This window comes from Lampetra fluviatilis, chromosome 33, assembly GCF_964198595.1.
Source record: "Lampetra fluviatilis chromosome 33, kcLamFluv1.1, whole genome shotgun sequence".
Classification (NCBI taxonomy): Eukaryota; Metazoa; Chordata; class Hyperoartia; order Petromyzontiformes; family Petromyzontidae; genus Lampetra; species Lampetra fluviatilis.
In genome coordinates, this window is record NC_136307.1 from 9,745,574 (window position 1) to 9,762,392 (window position 16,819).

At 54.9% G+C, this 16,819-nt stretch overlaps 1 protein-coding gene across 1 annotated transcript in view; it reads left to right on the plus strand.

The window, feature by feature from the left end:
* LOC144944047 (ATP-dependent translocase ABCB1-like) overlaps nucleotides 1-16,819 on the plus strand; it is a 42,100-nt gene that overhangs the window by 12,238 nt on the left and 13,043 nt on the right. Inside the window, exons 6-15 of the mRNA XM_078872079.1 lie at nucleotides 2,337-2,462; nucleotides 3,813-4,016; nucleotides 5,375-5,545; nucleotides 8,367-8,528; nucleotides 10,046-10,264; nucleotides 11,621-11,773; nucleotides 12,172-12,276; nucleotides 12,414-12,491; nucleotides 15,095-15,178; nucleotides 16,033-16,236. Coding sequence (XP_078728205.1) covers nucleotides 2,337-2,462; nucleotides 3,813-4,016; nucleotides 5,375-5,545; nucleotides 8,367-8,528; nucleotides 10,046-10,264; nucleotides 11,621-11,773; nucleotides 12,172-12,276; nucleotides 12,414-12,491; nucleotides 15,095-15,178; nucleotides 16,033-16,236 — 1,506 coding nt within the window. The remainder of the gene's footprint in view (nucleotides 1-2,336; nucleotides 2,463-3,812; nucleotides 4,017-5,374; nucleotides 5,546-8,366; nucleotides 8,529-10,045; nucleotides 10,265-11,620; nucleotides 11,774-12,171; nucleotides 12,277-12,413; nucleotides 12,492-15,094; nucleotides 15,179-16,032; nucleotides 16,237-16,819) is intronic.

The following is a 16,819-nucleotide window of genomic DNA, read 5'->3' on the forward strand; positions in this document are numbered from 1 at the left end:
GTGGGTGGCTTGGGGTGGAGTGAGTGGTTTGGGGTGGAGTGAGTGGTTTGGGGTGGAGTGAGTGGTTTGGGGTGGAGTGAGTGGTTTGGGGTGGAGTGAGTAGTTTGGGGTGGAGTGAGTGGTTTGGGGTGGAGTGGGTGGTTTGGGGTGGAGTGAGTGGTTTGGGGTGGAGTGAGTGGTTTGAGATGGAGTGGGTGGTTTGGGGTGGAGTGAGTGGTTTTGGGTGGAGTGAGTGGTTTTGGGTGGAGTGAGTGGAGTGCGGTGGAGTGAGTGGTTTGGGGTGGAGTGAGTGGTTTGGGGTGGAGTGGGTGGTTTGGGGTGGAGTGAGTGGTTTGGGGTGGAGTGGGTGGCTTGGGGTAGAGTGAGTGGTTTGGGGTGGAGTGAGTGGTTTGGGGTGGAGTGGGTGGCTTGGGGTGGAGTGAGTGGTTTGGGGTGGAGTGAGTGGTTTGGGGTGGAGTGGGTGGTTTGGGGTGGAGTGGGTGGTTTGGGGTGGAGTGAGTGGTTTGAGGTGGAGTGGGTGGTTTGGGGTGGAGTGAGTGGTTTGGGGTGGAGTGAGTGGTTTGGGATGGAGTGAGTGTTTTGGGGTGGAGTGAGTGGTTTGGGATGGAGTGAGTGGTTTGGGATGGAGTGAGTGGTTTGGGGTGGAGTGAGTGGTTTGGGGTGGAGTGAGTGGTTTGGGGTGGAGTGAGTGGTTTGGGGTGGGGTGGGTGGTTTGGGGTGGAGTGGTTTGAGGTGGAGTGGGTGGTTTGAGGTGGAGTGAGTGGTTTGGGGTGGGGTGGGTGGTTTGGGGTGGAGTGAGTGGTTTGGGGTGGGGTGGGTGGTTTGGGGTGGAGTGAGTGGTTTGGGGTGGAGTGGGTGGTTTGGGGTGGAGTGGGTGGTTTGGAGTGGGTGGGTGGGTGTTTTGGGGTGGAGTGGTTTGAGGTGGAGTGGGTGGTTTGAGGTGGAGTGAGTGGTTTGGGGTGGGGTGGGTGGTTTGGGGTGGAGTGAGTGGTTTGGGGTGGGGTGGGTGGTTTGGGGTGGAGTGAGTGGTTTGGGGTGGAGTGGGTGGTTTGGGGTGGAGTGGGTGGTTTGGAGTGGGTGGGTGGGTGTTTTGGGGTGGAGTGGGTGGTTTGAGGTAGAGTGAGTGTTTTGGGGTGGAGTGGGTGGTTTGGGGTGGAGTGAGTGGTTTGGGGTGGAGTGGGTGGTTTAGACCACGTGTTCCTCTTCCTGTCTCTCGTGTCATTCCAATCGTACATCCTCTCCACTCTTCATAGTACATTTACGCGTATTCGTTCCATTTTCTTTGTCAGTGTCCATGTTTCTCATCCATATGACAGCAGGTAAGATAGACGGATTCAACGACGATGATAAAACACTACATCAACCAAATAATACAATCGGCATTTGTGGCACTGCGGTAAGAGCATGGGGCCCTTAATCATAAAGCCACAAGTTCGAACTCCGGTCAGGGGTCAATTCCACAGTTCATTGACTCCTCCAGAGACACTGAAATGCGTACCACTGAGTGAGTCACAGTGAACTCTGTGACCCGAACTCACTTGCCGATCATGGCTACGATTACTTCTCCAAACCCCCGCCCCACCGTGCCCCCCACCCCCACGCTCCCCAATCACTAACCCTCATCGACCAGAGTGGTGAAGCATGATGGATGATAACAATAGGGTTCGCCCTTTCTGGAGATAACACTGGTGTTAAGATGCGTATATTATCAGAGCGTCTTAGTTTTGCATGTTTTGCCGCAAGTATGTGTGGTTGATGCAGACACAATGCCTTGAAATAGGTATATCGATTTTGTCTTTGAACACCTGTTTTATTTCCAGAAAAGGGTAAACGCCTATTCTTATTCTTTGGTTATTTCGGTAAAATCACGTAGATAGAAAAAGAATAATAAAGTGAATACAAATAAAAAAAATTTAAAATAAAAATAAAATAAAAACCACGACGTTTCGATCGCAACACAATCGATCGAAACGTAATTTTTTATTTTTTTTATATTAAAAAAAATATTTCTATTAACTTTATTATTATTCTTGGTTCTTTCGGTAAAGTCAGGTCGAAGGGAAATAATAACGTAATACAAATTTAACATAATAAAATCTATTTTATTGTTGTTTTATTTGATGTTTTAGTTGTTATTATGTTATTATTTCCCTTCTACGTGACTTTACCGAAAGAACCAACGAATATGAATCCCTGCAGTCACGAAAATTTCAAGTGAAAATTTAACGCCTATTCTTGTTTCTTCATCACTTTTTATACTGGCAAAAGGGTCCCACATGGTGAAGTATGGTCAAACGAGTCTGAGGTTTCTCTAAGACGACTGCGGCTGGTGTCAGGTTCTGAATGGGCTGGATTTGGAGGTGCGGCCGGGGCAGACGGTGGCGCTGGTGGGGCCCAGCGGCTGTGGGAAGAGCACCTGCGTGCAGCTGCTGCAGAGACTCTACGATCCCCAGGATGGGCAGGTGAGAGCTGCCCCCACCACGGCCACCACCTCCACCGCTATCACCACCGACATGACCATCGCCACCACAATCTCCATCACCACCACCATCACCGCCACCACTGCCACCACTATCACCACCACAATCACCATCACCACCATCACCGCCACCGCCGCCACCACCATCACCACCGCCATCACCACCACCATCACGACTGCCACCACTATCACCACCACAATCACCATCACCACCATCACCCCCACCGCCGCCACCACCATCACCACCGCCATCACCACCATCACCACTGCCGCCACTATCACCACCACAATCACCATCACCACCATCACCCCCACCGCCACCACCATCACCACCGCCATCATCACCACCATCACCACCATCACCACTGCCACCACTATCACCACCACAATCACCATCACCACCATCACCCCCACCGCCACCACCATCACCACCGCCATCACCACCACCATCACCACTGCCACCACTATCACCACCACAATCACCATCACCACCGTCACCCCCACCGCCACCGCCGCCACCACCATCACCACCGCCATCACCACCATCACCACTGCCGCCACTATCACTCTTCGTGCATGTGGCAATATGTTCAGGAGCTAAATGCCATTATTGAACTCTGCTTGCCATGATGAGAGGGCTTCAGGGGACAAGGAGTTTGTGTAGTTTTGCTGTTTCTCCGTTGAGGGAGTGCACCACCACCAATTACATTAAACAAGCTGGCAAAGCCATTCTATTAAGGGAGCCATAAAGGGACAGGTTTGTAATGCTGTAGGCACGTGTGCTAACACATGTGCACATGTGTTCTAAGTCGTGTGCAGTGATTGCTTGGGTATGCAGCATAGAGAAAACTATTATGTTTTGAGAGTATTCATTTTACAATTTCGCTCAAAATTCTTTAAAGATCTGGGTATTGATTTTCATATTGCTAAGCCATGTGAATGATTTCCTAGTGATTGGTTAGGGAGTTTTTTTGCGTGAAAATGAGCTTTAGACAAAACCAGTGGCCATGAAAAGCATTTTGGAGGCCAGGGACCATATGCTGGATGAGGCCCCGTCTGGTGCCCCTTGAGCTCTTATTGAGGCCCCCACAGATCTGAGGGCCGTGACAAACTTGTCCATCACTTCACTGCAGGTCAAAACATTTCACCTTTGTTCCCTCACACTGCTTGACATATCTCTGAATAAATACACACTTAAGCTGTTGCAGACTTTCCATGCCTGGCAAATTGCTCAACATGTCCTTGGTAAAAAAAAAAAACTGCCCTGGCCCACACGTGGTCCGAGCGTCGCTGCGTCCGCCGCCGCTTCACTCGCCGTTTGCGCGACCCCCAGGTCCTGCTGGACGGCGAGGACGTGCGGGAGCTGAACGTGCACTGGCTGCGGGAGCGAGTGGCGGTCGTGTCGCAGGAGCCGGTGCTCTTCGGCTGCTCCATCGCCGAGAACATCGCGTATGGGCGCGAGGGCGTGAGCCGCGGCGACGTGGAGCGAGCGGCGCGCGAGGCCTACGCCTACGACTTCATCGCGGCGCTGCCGGAGGTGATGCCGCCGCTGCCGCCACCGCTCGGACTCCGGCGGGGAATCGTGACAATCGAGAATAGCTATCAAAAAAAGTGTCACGTTGACAAAAGACAAAGAGTTCACTACTTTAGCCCACCGGTGTGTTGTAGAGTGAAACCACAACATTTACAAAAAAAATTGTGTTGGGCTAAAGTAGTGAACTATTTGTCTTTTGTCAACGTGACACTTTTTTTTGCTTATTGGCCGTGTCGGGTGGTGGAGGGTTACGAGAATAGCTATCGATGCAGTTTGTAACGCGGTGGTAGTTTGCGTTCCCAAAGAACACCGCATTATGGAAAAATTGCGTTGTAATAATGAATATGTAATGGAAAGCACAGTCCGTGATAACACGTGAGATGCGTACGCAGGCCGAACAAAGACCAAGGCGTGTGGGTAGCATCTCGAAGAATCCAGCAGTATCCCACTGCCTTGTGTGATGCTGCGCCAAGGCAGCCGTACGGCCGCTTATTCCTACACACGCGCCGTAGTTACGTTCGCTCGATCGCGTTATATTCAATTCGCATCCGTGTTATAGAAAAAATGTGTTCCCTCATACATTCATTGCGTCGAATCCAATTCGCGTGATGAAATCCACACACGCCACAGGAGAACAAACTGTAGTAGTGGCGGATCTGCGAGGCGTTTTGACGATGATGCTGGATGTCATTACCAGCGAAACGTCGTACTCAAAATTGTAAATGTTGTGAATTCACTCTTCAACACACCGGTGGGCTAAAGTAGTGAACTATTTTTTACTGATTGGCCGTGTCGGGTGGTGGAGGGTTGCGACACATTTATAAATAACGTGATCTAACCCAAAAACCTTTATTATGAGCAATAATAATGAGAAGCAATGATGTAAAATGCCACTGGTTAGAGAGATCTCACATTGACTGTTCATGAAAGTAGTCAAGATAAACGACGGAGTGGCAGACAAAGCCTGGAACAATCGCGTGCAGGTGCTTGGCATAGGGACTGCCAACGTCGCGTAGCCGTGGGAGACCGTAGCACTTTATCTCGTCACTTTCTTCAGCTCTTTGTCTCTCTCTCGATGTAGTCTGTGCAGAGTTTCAGATGCGATTTGAGAGTAGCTAAAATTGCGGATAGCACGTTAGTGAAGAACGAGGGAATACCGTACTCGTTGATGATGATGATGACGATGGAGATGATGATGTTGACGATTTTGATGATGACGATGATGACGATGTCGATGATGGCGATGACGATAATGACGATGTCGATGATTACGATGATGGCGATGACGATAGCGATGACGACGATGACAATATTAATGACGATGATTGCGATGGCTTTGACATGCTCGTTTTGCTGTTCAGGGGTTCGAGACTCCGGTGGGGGAGCGCGGGACGCAGCTGAGCGGCGGGCAGAAGCAGCGCATCGCCATCGCGCGAGCGCTCGTGCGGGACCCGCGCGTGCTCGTACTGGACGAGGCTACGTCGGCGCTCGACACGGCCAGTGAGGGCATTGTGCAGGCCGCCCTCGACCGGGTACAACACCTGCCTTGCCCTCGACCTCCTTGCCCTCGACCTCCTTGCCCTCGACCTCCTTGCCCTCGACCCCCTTGCCCTTGACCCCCTTGACCTCGACCTCCTTGACCTCGACCCCCTTGCCCTCGACCTCCTTGACCTCGACCCCCTTTCCCTCGACCCCCTTGACCTCGACCTCCTTGACCTCGACCCCCTTGCCCTCGACCTCCTTGACCTCGACCCCCTTGCCCTCGACCCCCTTGACCTCGACCTCCTTGACCTCGACCCCCTTGCCCTCGACCTCCTTGACCTCGACCCCCTTGCCCTCGACCTCCTTGCCCTCGACCTCCTTGACCTCGACCCCCTTGCCCTCGACCTCCTTGCCCTCGACCCCCTTGCCCTCGACCCCCTTGACCTCGACCCACTTGCCCTCGACCTCCTTGCCCTCGACCTCCTTGACCTCGACCCCCATGCCCTCGACCTCCTTGCCCTCGACCCCCTTGCCCTAGACCCCCTTGACCTCGACCCCATTGCCCTCGACCTCCTTGCCCTCGACCCCCTTGCCCTCGACCCCCTTGCCCTCGACCCCCTTGCCCTCGACCTCCTTGCCCTCGACCTCCTAGCCCTCGACCCCCTTGCCCTCGACCCCCTTGCCCTCGACCCCCTTGCCCTCGACCTCCTTGCCCTCGACCTCCTTGACCTCGACCCCCTTGCCCTCGACCTCCTTGCCCTCGACCCCCTTGCCCTCGACCTCCTTGCCCTCGACCTCCTTGACCTCGACCCCCTTTCCCTCGACCCCCTTGCTCTCGACCCCCTTGCCCTCGACCCCCTTGCCCTCGACCTCCTTGCCCTCGACCTCCTTGACCTCGACCCCCTTGCCCTCGACCTCCTTGCCCTCGACCTCCTTGACCTCGACCCCCTTGCCCTCGACCTCCTTGCCCTCGACCCCCTTGCCCTCGACCCCCTTGACCTCGACCTCCTTGCCCTCGACCTCCTTGCCCTCGACCTCCTTGACCTCGACCCCCTTGCCCTCGACCTCCTTGCCCTCGACCCCCTTGCCCTCGACCCCCTTGCCCTCGACCTCCTTGCCCTCGACCCCCTTGCCCTCGACCTCCTTGCCCTCGACCTCCTTGACCTCGACCCCCTTGCCCTCGACCCCCTTGCCCTCGACCCCCTTGCCCTCGACCCCCTTGCCCTCGACCTCCTTGCCCTCGACCTCCTTGACCTCGACCCCCTTGCCCTCGACCTCCCTGCCCTCGACCTCCTTGACCTCGACCCCCTTGCCCTCGACCTCCTTGCCCTCGACCCCCTTGCCCTCGACCCCCTTGACCTCGACCTCCTTGCCCTCGACCTCCTTGCCCTCGACCTCCTTGACCTCGACCCCCTTGCCCTCGACCTCCTTGCCCTCGACCCCCTTGCCCTCGACCCCCTTGCCCTCGACCTCCTTGCCCTCGACCTCCTTGACCTCGACCCCCTTGCCCTCGACCCCCTTGCCCTCGACCCCCTTGCCCTCGACCCCCTTGCCCTCGACCCCCTTGCCCTCGACCACTTTGCCCTCGACCTCCTTGCCCTCGACCTCCTATCCCTCGACCCCCTTGCCCTCGACCCCCTTGCCCTCGACCTCCTAGCCCTCGACCCCCTTGCCCTCGACCCCCTTGCCCTCGACCTCCTAGCCCTCGACCCCCTAGCCCTCGACCACCTTGCCCTCGACCTCCTAGCCCTCGACCCTCTTGCCCTCGACCTCCTAGCCCTCGACCCCCTTGCCCTCGACCCCCTTGCCCTCGACCCCCTTGCCCTCGACCTCCTTGCCCTCGACCCCCTTGCCCTCGACCTCCTTGCCCTCGACCTCCTTGACCTCGACCCCCTTGCCCTCGACCCCCTTGCCCTCGACCCCCTTGCCCTCGACCCCCTTGCCCTCGACCTCCTTGCCCTCGACCTCCTTGACCTCGACCCCCTTGCCCTCGACCTCCCTGCCCTCGACCTCCTTGACCTCGACCCCCTTGCCCTCGACCTCCTTGCCCTCGACCCCCTTGCCCTCGACCCCCTTGACCTCGACCTCCTTGCCCTCGACCTCCTTGCCCTCGACCTCCTTGACCTCGACCCCCTTGCCCTCGACCTCCTTGCCCTCGACCCCCTTGCCCTCGACCCCCTTGCCCTCGACCTCCTTGCCCTCGACCTCCTTGACCTCGACCCCCTTGCCCTCGACCCCCTTGCCCTCGACCCCCTTGCCCTCGACCCCCTTGCCCTCGACCCCCTTGCCCTCGACCACTTTGCCCTCGACCTCCTTGCCCTCGACCTCCTATCCCTCGACCCCCTTGCCCTCGACCCCCTTGCCCTCGACCTCCTAGCCCTCGACCCCCTTGCCCTCGACCCCCTTGCCCTCGACCTCCTAGCCCTCGACCCCCTAGCCCTCGACCACCTTGCCCTCGACCTCCTAGCCCTCGACCCTCTTGCCCTCGACCTCCTAGCCCTCGACCCCCTTGCCCTCGACCCCCTTGCCCTCGACCCCCTTGCCCTCGACCTCCTAACCCTCGACCCCCTTGCCCTCGACCCCCTTGCCCTCGACCCCCTTGCCCTCGACCACCTTGCCCTCGACCTCCTTGACCTCGACCCCCTTGCCCTCGACCTCCTTGCCCTCGACCCCCTTGCCCTCGACCCCCTTGCCCTCGACCCCCTTGCCCTCGACCTCCTAGCCCTCGACCCCCTTATCTCCCTTCCACGTGACTTTACCGAAAGAACCAAGAAGATGGATCCCTGCGGTCACGCAAAGCTTTACATCGAAAGTTCAAATCTTCTATGGGACGGCCGACGCTGACCGACCGCCCGTCGTGCGTGCCTACAGGCTCGTCGCGGCCGCACCACGCTGGTGATCGCTCACCGCCTCTCCACGGTGCAGAGCGCCGACACCATCGCCGTGCTGGAGGGCGGCGCCGTGGCCGAGATGGGCAGCCACGAGGAGCTGCTGCAGCGCCGGGGGATCTACTTCAACCTCACCCAGGCACAGGTGTGCCCCCCCCTCCCCCACTCCCTCTCCCTCTAAAACAGTGGTTCTTAACCTGGGTTCGATCGAACCCCAGGGGTTCGGTGAGTCAGTCTCAGGGGTTCGGCGGAGGTTAAGACACACACCCGACTCGTATGATTGTGCACCAGTAAAACATATACCTATGTTTTGAATTTCAAAAAATCATATTTTATTTTGCCAATTAAGAAGGGTTCAGTGAATGCGCATATGAAACTGGTGGGGTTCAGTACCACTGCTCTAAATACATGAGGTTAAGAACCACTGCTCTAAATACATGATTTACTTATAGACGAACCCAACAAGGCCTTGACACAGTAGCATCGTTTCTCTGTGTGCCTATGTGTTTGTCTCTCTCTGTGTGTCTCTGTGTTATATGGGGAGCGGTAGTGTAGCGGTTAGCGCGCTGCGCTATGAACCTGGCGACCCGGGTTCGATTCCCGCTCACGGCTAACACCAGTGACGATTATCTGAACCGGTCCTGGGCCTCTCCTAGGTCGACTCAGCCTTAAATGAGTACCCGGTGCGGTGTGTAAACATCGCCATTGGGGAGACAAAGGCGGTCGGGCGTGGTGCTGGCCACCCACCCCCTCGTTTGTGTACCGTTCCGGCCTACAATCTATTAAGGCTATACGGGGGATCTTTGTCTCTGTGTTATCTCTCTCTGCTTACGTGTCTGTCTATGTCTCCTGTTCTGTGTTTAATCTCTCTCTTAAATTTAGCAATCTTTGGAAGAGCGTAAGCAACACAGATAGGGTGTTGACTGTTATGTTAGCCGACTATTGGTGTTGTATTGCATTGTATTTCTAAGTTTACTAGGTTTTGTTTTCTCTTTCATTTGTACCTGATGATGATTGCTTGTGTTGCAATCGAAACGTCGTATGCTATTATTTATAATTTTCTCTTTCTACGTGACTTTACCGAAAGAACCAAAGAGTAATTCCTGCAGTCACGAAAGCGCCAAATCAAGTTTGAACCCAACAACTTCACAGCTCAGATAAGCCGATGAGTTGGTCCTTCCGCTCGCTCCCCCCCTCTCCCTCCATTGTTTCCCTTCCTCTCTCCCCCCTCCCTGGCTCCCTCTCCCTCCCTATAACGTATACACGAAGCCAACAACTTCACAGCTTGGTTAAATCGACGAGTTGGTCCTTTCCGCGACCTCCCCTCCCTAAACCCACACTCACCAGCACGGTGAGACGTGGTAACAAAAAATAAAAAACTCCCATGTCCAGTGATTGGCAGGGCACATCACCGGCTGAGATAGAACCCTGATGCCGGAATGGCGATCAAGGGGAGGGGACTCTCCCGAGAGGACTTCCACTGCGGAGATGGAGCGGTGAATCCAATTCGCGAGCTGCGGCTCGAAGCATTGCTGCATCGCAGGACCGTGGTGGATGGTGACGTCTCGCAGAGACCTTAGTCCGGCAGTGGACACATCGAACCCGATGACGACGACGACGACGACGCTGACGATGATCTGTGCTTACCATTGACGTTCGTAGTCGAGCGGGAAGGACGCGGTCGGAGTCGCTGAGCCGCCGCGTGAGGATCGCGATGCGGGCGCGGAAGAGGGTCCCGGCGACCGCCTGGCGCTCACGTACATCCCCGTGCCCGTCGCTCGCACGGACAAGGGGGCTTCACCGGACGATGGCGAGGGGATTGAGGAGCTCACGGTGGCGGCTCGAGATGGCAACGGCGAGGAGGAGCAGAAGGAGGATGAGGTTGGTGACTCAGCCGAGCTGTTGATGCGCCGAGGGACGGGACGCAGAACTCTGTTCTGTTGTCTCCCAGTCGTACTACGATTGCAAATCGCACGGTCGGCTACGTACGGTGCGAAAGAAGTTCAACATGCATCCATACGTACAAATAATGTATGCCTCGAGTTTCCTGGCTGGCTGCTGGCTGGGCTCCTCCCCACCACAGCAACAGTAGTTCTATTGTTAGTGGCTGCCGTGGGCTCTTGCCACCGAAACTTGCTGGGTTACTGGCCACACGGGATTATTTTTCATGTAATGAAATGGACATTGAATTTATTTAAAATGGCAGAAGAGGTCGGGAAGACGTAGTAGAAATAATAATAGATGGCGACACAGAAGAGGTGAGAGTTACGAATACAGACGACTGTCCACGGTTAATTGAAAATTGCTCTCACTTTTCAATTTGTCCTGCTATGAATGTTATTCTTTCGTCAAAATATTCCCGTAAATCTTAGGGAATATAAGAAAAATCTCACGTGAGTTTACGGGGGAAGAGAGAGGGGGGGTGCCAGCTCACCATGTTGTCCTGGTTGAAAAAAATAAGGAAGAGGGCTTCACCCTTTCTGGCAATAAAACAGGAGCTGTGTTCAGATGTTCAAACACCAAGTAGAGACACTTATTGCAAGGCATCAAGTCTGCATTAACCACACATACCTGTGACAAAACACGCAAAAAAAACATGCTCTGAAAACATATTCGCATTGTCTTAAAAACTGATGGGCCTGCACCAGAGACAACCTACTGTATGGCCTTGTTTCACCACCAGTGGGAGACCACAGAACGCCAAAAGGCAAAATATTCATCGCTTGGGTTGAGCAGTTGAGCCTCCCAGAAATTGTGTAGGCTCACCTTAATGGAGACCACGCCGATAATGTACGTAGTACGTATGTTGAACTGCTTTCACACCGTACGTAGCCAGCCGCGCTAATCGGAGGTGCGACGAACAATGCCGGCGAGCGTGATGGCGGTGATATCGATGACGACGGCGATGATGACTGTGATGACGACGGCGATGATGACTGTGATGACGACTGTGATGATGTCAGTGATGACGACTGTGATGACGTCAGTGATGACGACTGTGATGACGACTGTGATGACGTCAGTGATGACGACTGTGATGACGACTGTGATGACGTCAGTGATGACGACTGTGATGACGTCAGTGATGACGACTGTGATGACGACTGCGATGACGACTGCGATGACGTCAGTGATGACGTCAGTGATGACGTCAGTGATGACGACTGCGATGACTGCGATGACGACTGTGATGATGTCAGTGATGACGGCTGTGATGACGGCGGTTTTTCTTGACAGGACGAGAAGAAGGCGGCGCGAGGGATCTCGTTCTTGCAGATGCTGAGGCTCAACGCCCCCGAGTGGCCATACATCCTGCTGGGCATCATGGTGGCCGCGGTGAACGGCGCCATCCAGCCGGTCTTCGCCATCATCTTCGCCGAGCTGATCGGGGTGAGGTTACAGCGCACGCCTCGGTAATCACACCGTTGAGATCATCATCAGCAGCGGCAGAAGCAGCAGCAGCAGCCATTATCAATCCACTGCTGGATGCATTTAGAGTATTTGGCTGCCAAATACTCTAAATGCATGTTTCTAAATGTGGAGGGAAAGAAAAATCCACACGATCATGGGGAGAGAGATACCACAAACTCCTCATATGCAGCAGGCGTCAGGGTCGGGATCAAACCCACGACCTCCTGTACACCAGGTGAGGTAGTCAACATCTCGGAAGATTCCAAATTGCGAGCCGCTCGCTCGACCGCCGCTGTGCCACCAGCGGGCCGGATGGACACTTTGTTGACCAGGTGATGAGTGAGCCGCGTTCTCATGTTGTCCGCCTGCGCCCCCAGACGTTCACGCTGCCCACAGAAGAGGAGCAGAGGGAGACGTCGGTCTTCTGGTGCCTCATGTTCATCGCCATCGGAGGGTCAGCCTTAGTGGTGAACACCATACAGGTAGGAAGCATGCGTTCGCGCATTGTACATGTGCTGACGGAGCGGGAGATTTTATATTATCGCTCACCGCCGGCAATATGCCGTGGCCAGGAATCGAATCATAACGGCCGTGCGGTTTGGTGTGCTGCGCCCCGCAGGGCTACACGTTTGGGAAGTCCGGCGAGGTGCTGACGCGGAGGCTCCGTGAGCGGAGCTTCAAAGCGATGGTCAGACAGGTGCGACCCCACAACCACAGAGCGCACGGTTCATCATCGTCGTCGTCGTCATCTGCATCATCCCACACACACACAGAGTGATCTGTGAACACGCCCCTGAGCTCTGCTGCAAAAGGCAGAGTGGTTTCCTACTAACTTGAGGATTGCGTTGGTACTCATCTCCTCCCGTATGTTGAATTTCTTTCGCACCATACGTAGTCAACCATCTGCCGAGCTCATCCTGTTACTGCTACTCCCTGTCCCCGCCCCCCAGCTACGACCAGGCCTAACCCAAACACTATCACTACCCCTATCACTATCCCATCACTACCCCATCACTACCCCTACCCAACCCCTATCACTACCCCAACCCCTATCACTACCCCTATCATTAACCCTATCACTAACCCTACCCAACCCCTATCACTACCCCTATTATTACCCCTATCACTAACCATACCCAACCCCTATCACTACCCCAACCCCTATCACTACCCCAACCCCTATCACTACCCCTATCACTATCCCATCACTACCCTATCACTACCCCTATCACTACCCCAACCCATATCACTATCCCATCACTACCCTATCACTACCCTATCACTACCCCAACCCCTCCTTAACCACTCCCGCCTGTTCTCCTGTCACAACGACTCCTCCACCACCACCCCACTCTTTATCACAACCACTAACATCTTATGTACAATTGTAAAATTGTCGTAAAATGCCTCCGAAAAAGGTGCTATATAAATCTATATGAGATCAGAAATCTTGCTTATAACTTCGAGACAGGGGCAGAAAATTCCACATTCTTATGATGGGGGTGAGTCTCTCCATTGGAGAACCACTGTTGACTTCTCCACAAAGTGGTAAGGTACTCACTTTATCGACCCGGGAGGGATGATGGGCAGGGCCAACACCCAGACCAGCGTTTGAACTTGCGACATTCCCATCGCGAGCCGCTCGCTCCGCCGATGAGCCACCAAGGCCGGATTGCACATCGCCCTCGCGGAAACCTAAACACTCACGCACGCTGGTGCCCAGCGCTGCCTCGCGACGCCACCTTGACGAGGCAGCGACATCGACGGAGTGCCCGGAGCCGAGATCTCGTGCACGATTACAGTCTTTGAAAGCCGCGATGTCTTCTGGATTGCATCCATTCGTTCGCTCATCGCTGAGCTTCCGGCTACTTAATCGTACCGCGCCTCCCCATTAGCTACGTACGGTGCGAAAGAAGTTCGACGCACGTACGGTCGAGCTCGCGTCCCCCTCGTGCCGACCGTGATGTGGGGCGAGCAATGCCCGGCTGCAGATCCGGACATTGCAGCTACCCCCCCCCCCCCAGAGGTCGCAACCAGGTACCCGATACCCGTACCCTACCCGATACCCGGCTACCCGTACCCAGCCAGGTACGGGTAGCCGTTTGCGACCCTGGTGCGGCCTGGTACGGGTACGGGTAGGCCGTGAGTCACCGGTGAGTAACCGTTTGTCACTCATTTCGGGTAGGGTACGGGTAGGGAACGGGTACCCATTTGCGACCCTGGTGCGGCCGGGTACGGGTACGAGTAAGGAATTAAAACCCGTTTGCGACCTTTGCCCCCCCCCCCCCGCTTTACGAGCCGAGTCCCAACTCGTGGCTACCGGCCTCCGGGCATATTCCTCCGTCGCCAATGCCCCCAAAAAACCGGCGCTGCCGGGGCGTTACCCCCAGGCAACCCACCGCCAGCGCTCCCGGCTCCCCGACCTCTTCGTCGGCCACGTGGGGGAGAGTCCCCTCGGGCAGTTGTGCCGCCTGCGTGCTCGGTAAGGGGCCGTCCATAAAGACGTCACGCACCTGGGGGGGGGGGGGGGGTCAGACATTTGTGACGATGTGTGACGAGAGGGGGGGGGGGTTTGAGAAATGTGACGTCACATCAAAATGCGCAACTTTAAATAATAATAGACAACACGTTCTACTTAATTAAATCGACTTTTTAATAAATGTTTTCTTCTACAACATCAGAGTGCAGCACCACATTAAATGCGCACTACAATGACAATAGTTTAAAGCGATTTAAAGCATGTTTTATTTTGAGGGGGGGGGGGGGCAGAGCTTTGTGACGTCATATTTGAGGGGGGGGTCTGACTTTTTGTGATGCCGTGTGACTAAGGAGGGGGGTCAAAAATCGTCCAAAACCGCGTGACGTCATTTATGGACGGTCCCTAAGCTACGCCGCTCGGCTGGAAGGAATGACGCGGGAGGGGGGTGGTCAGAGGTCGCAACCGGGTACCCGATACCCGTACCCTACCCGTACCCGGCCGGGTACGGGTACCCGTTTGCGACCCTGTTGCGGCCGGGTACGGGTACGGGTAGGCCGTGAGTCACTGGTGAGTAACCGTTTGTCACTCATTTCCCAACGTCTTGTCTCTTCTCACAATTCAAGTTCCTAGAATCAACCCACCCACGCCTGCAACATGGCTTCATCCCAGAGGTCGCAATCAGGTACTCGTACGGGTATCGGGTAGGGTACGGGTACCCGTTTGCGACCCTGCTGCGGCCGGGTACGGGTAAGGAATCAAAACCCGTTTGCGACCTCTGGGCGTGTTTGATGATGGTGCTGGTGCTGGGATGTGCTCTGCAGGAGATCAGCTGGTTCGACAACCACAAGAACAACACCGGCGCGCTCACGGCGCAGCTGTCCACCGACGCGGCGCAGGTCCAGGGGGTGAGTTTCCCTCGTCGCGCTGTCGACGACGACGACGATGTGACGCGTAACTCTTACGATAGCATCTGCTGTTTATTGCAAGGCCGTAATTGTAATATATATTGGGGGGGACACACCCCCCCCAATATTCAAATGTGCTTAAAATGCCCCACCCCCAATATATTGCTATTTTAAAAAAAAAATTGCTATGCTATGTAAATCAAAATAACAATTTGCTAAACCTTGGCCACAATATCTGGACTTGTCTTCATATAAATCAATGCATAGATTTATGTTTATATGATTTTGGTTATGGTTGTACTTTATTAATCCCTAATCTCTGCCATTATATACAATGAAACAAGAAATGGTAAAAAAAAGTAAAAACAGAGCAATGTAATACAATACACTATTAGACTTTGGAAAAAAATAAAAAATAAAGTCCATCCCATGTGTTAGTGATTTTTTTTATTTTAGGCAGGAAATGAGTTTCCAAATGTAGATATTTTTCTGGGTTGGGACCCCCAGACCCACTGGAAGATTTGGTCCCCCCCAATGTTGACTCCATGGCTACGGCCTTGGTTTATTGAACAACAAAACACGCGACGTGCTGCAGGCTTACGAAAGCGATCGTCCCTCGGTGCGGGTGAGACGCTCTCGCCTAGGAGCTGCGTTGTATGCCACCATCTCGGCTACATGCAGTAGAAGCCAATTAGCTCCTAATTAACATCTGCCGCATCACCGCAGCCCCACGCTCCTGTCCTTCCCCCTCTCCCTTCTCCCCCACGACCCCCGCCCACCGCCATCACAACGCTCATTTGGCCCCTCCAATTTATAAAACGGAGGCTTTCGGCTGACTGCGCCGTGCCATACAGGCGACAGGTCGACGGGCCGGCATGCTGGTGCAGAACGTCTCGGGGCTGACCACGGGCCTGCTGATCGCGCTGCTCGTGGGCTGGAAGCTGGCGCTGCTCATGCTCGCCTTCATGCCCTTCATGGTGGGCGCGGGCCTCGTGCAGAGCGTCCTGCAGGGCTCCGAGGCCACCACCATCAAGCGGGCGTACGAGCAGGCCAGCAAGGTGAGCGGTCCGCGCGGCGCGAGGAGGGACACGTGGTGGCGCTGGCGGCGGCGACGGCGGTGGAATCGTGACATTTAAACTGTCGAGACGCCCCCTGGTGAAACGTGGAACATTTGGCCAACGTGAGGCCAAGGGTGTGTGTATGATGATGATTTTAAATGAATGACTGCCACCGAATCCTCGAATGAGCATGAGCTGTTGCTCATTGTATTCTTACAGCCCCAAGTCAGTGGTGGAAATTCCACATTTCTATGGTGGGGCGCTCGAGCGGGATTTAATTAGTGTTCGTACGGCTGTGCGCACGCAACAAAAATCATCACTTGTGTAGCCCTTATTGTAATGAGAAAATTTCACGTGGACAATTATGTATGTTGAACTTCTTTCGTACCGTACGTAGCCAACCATGCTAATCGGGAAGTGTTGGTCCAATGTTGGCCTAACGTCGGGCATGTTTAACGGGGCTTCCGGGAGACTCTTCGGAAAACAGAAACGTCGGACGCGGTGCCGAACAACACGCGGCACAACCTGAAAATGCACCGGGGAGCTGCACTGCAAGACACAACCACGAAGACCTGCGTAGTTT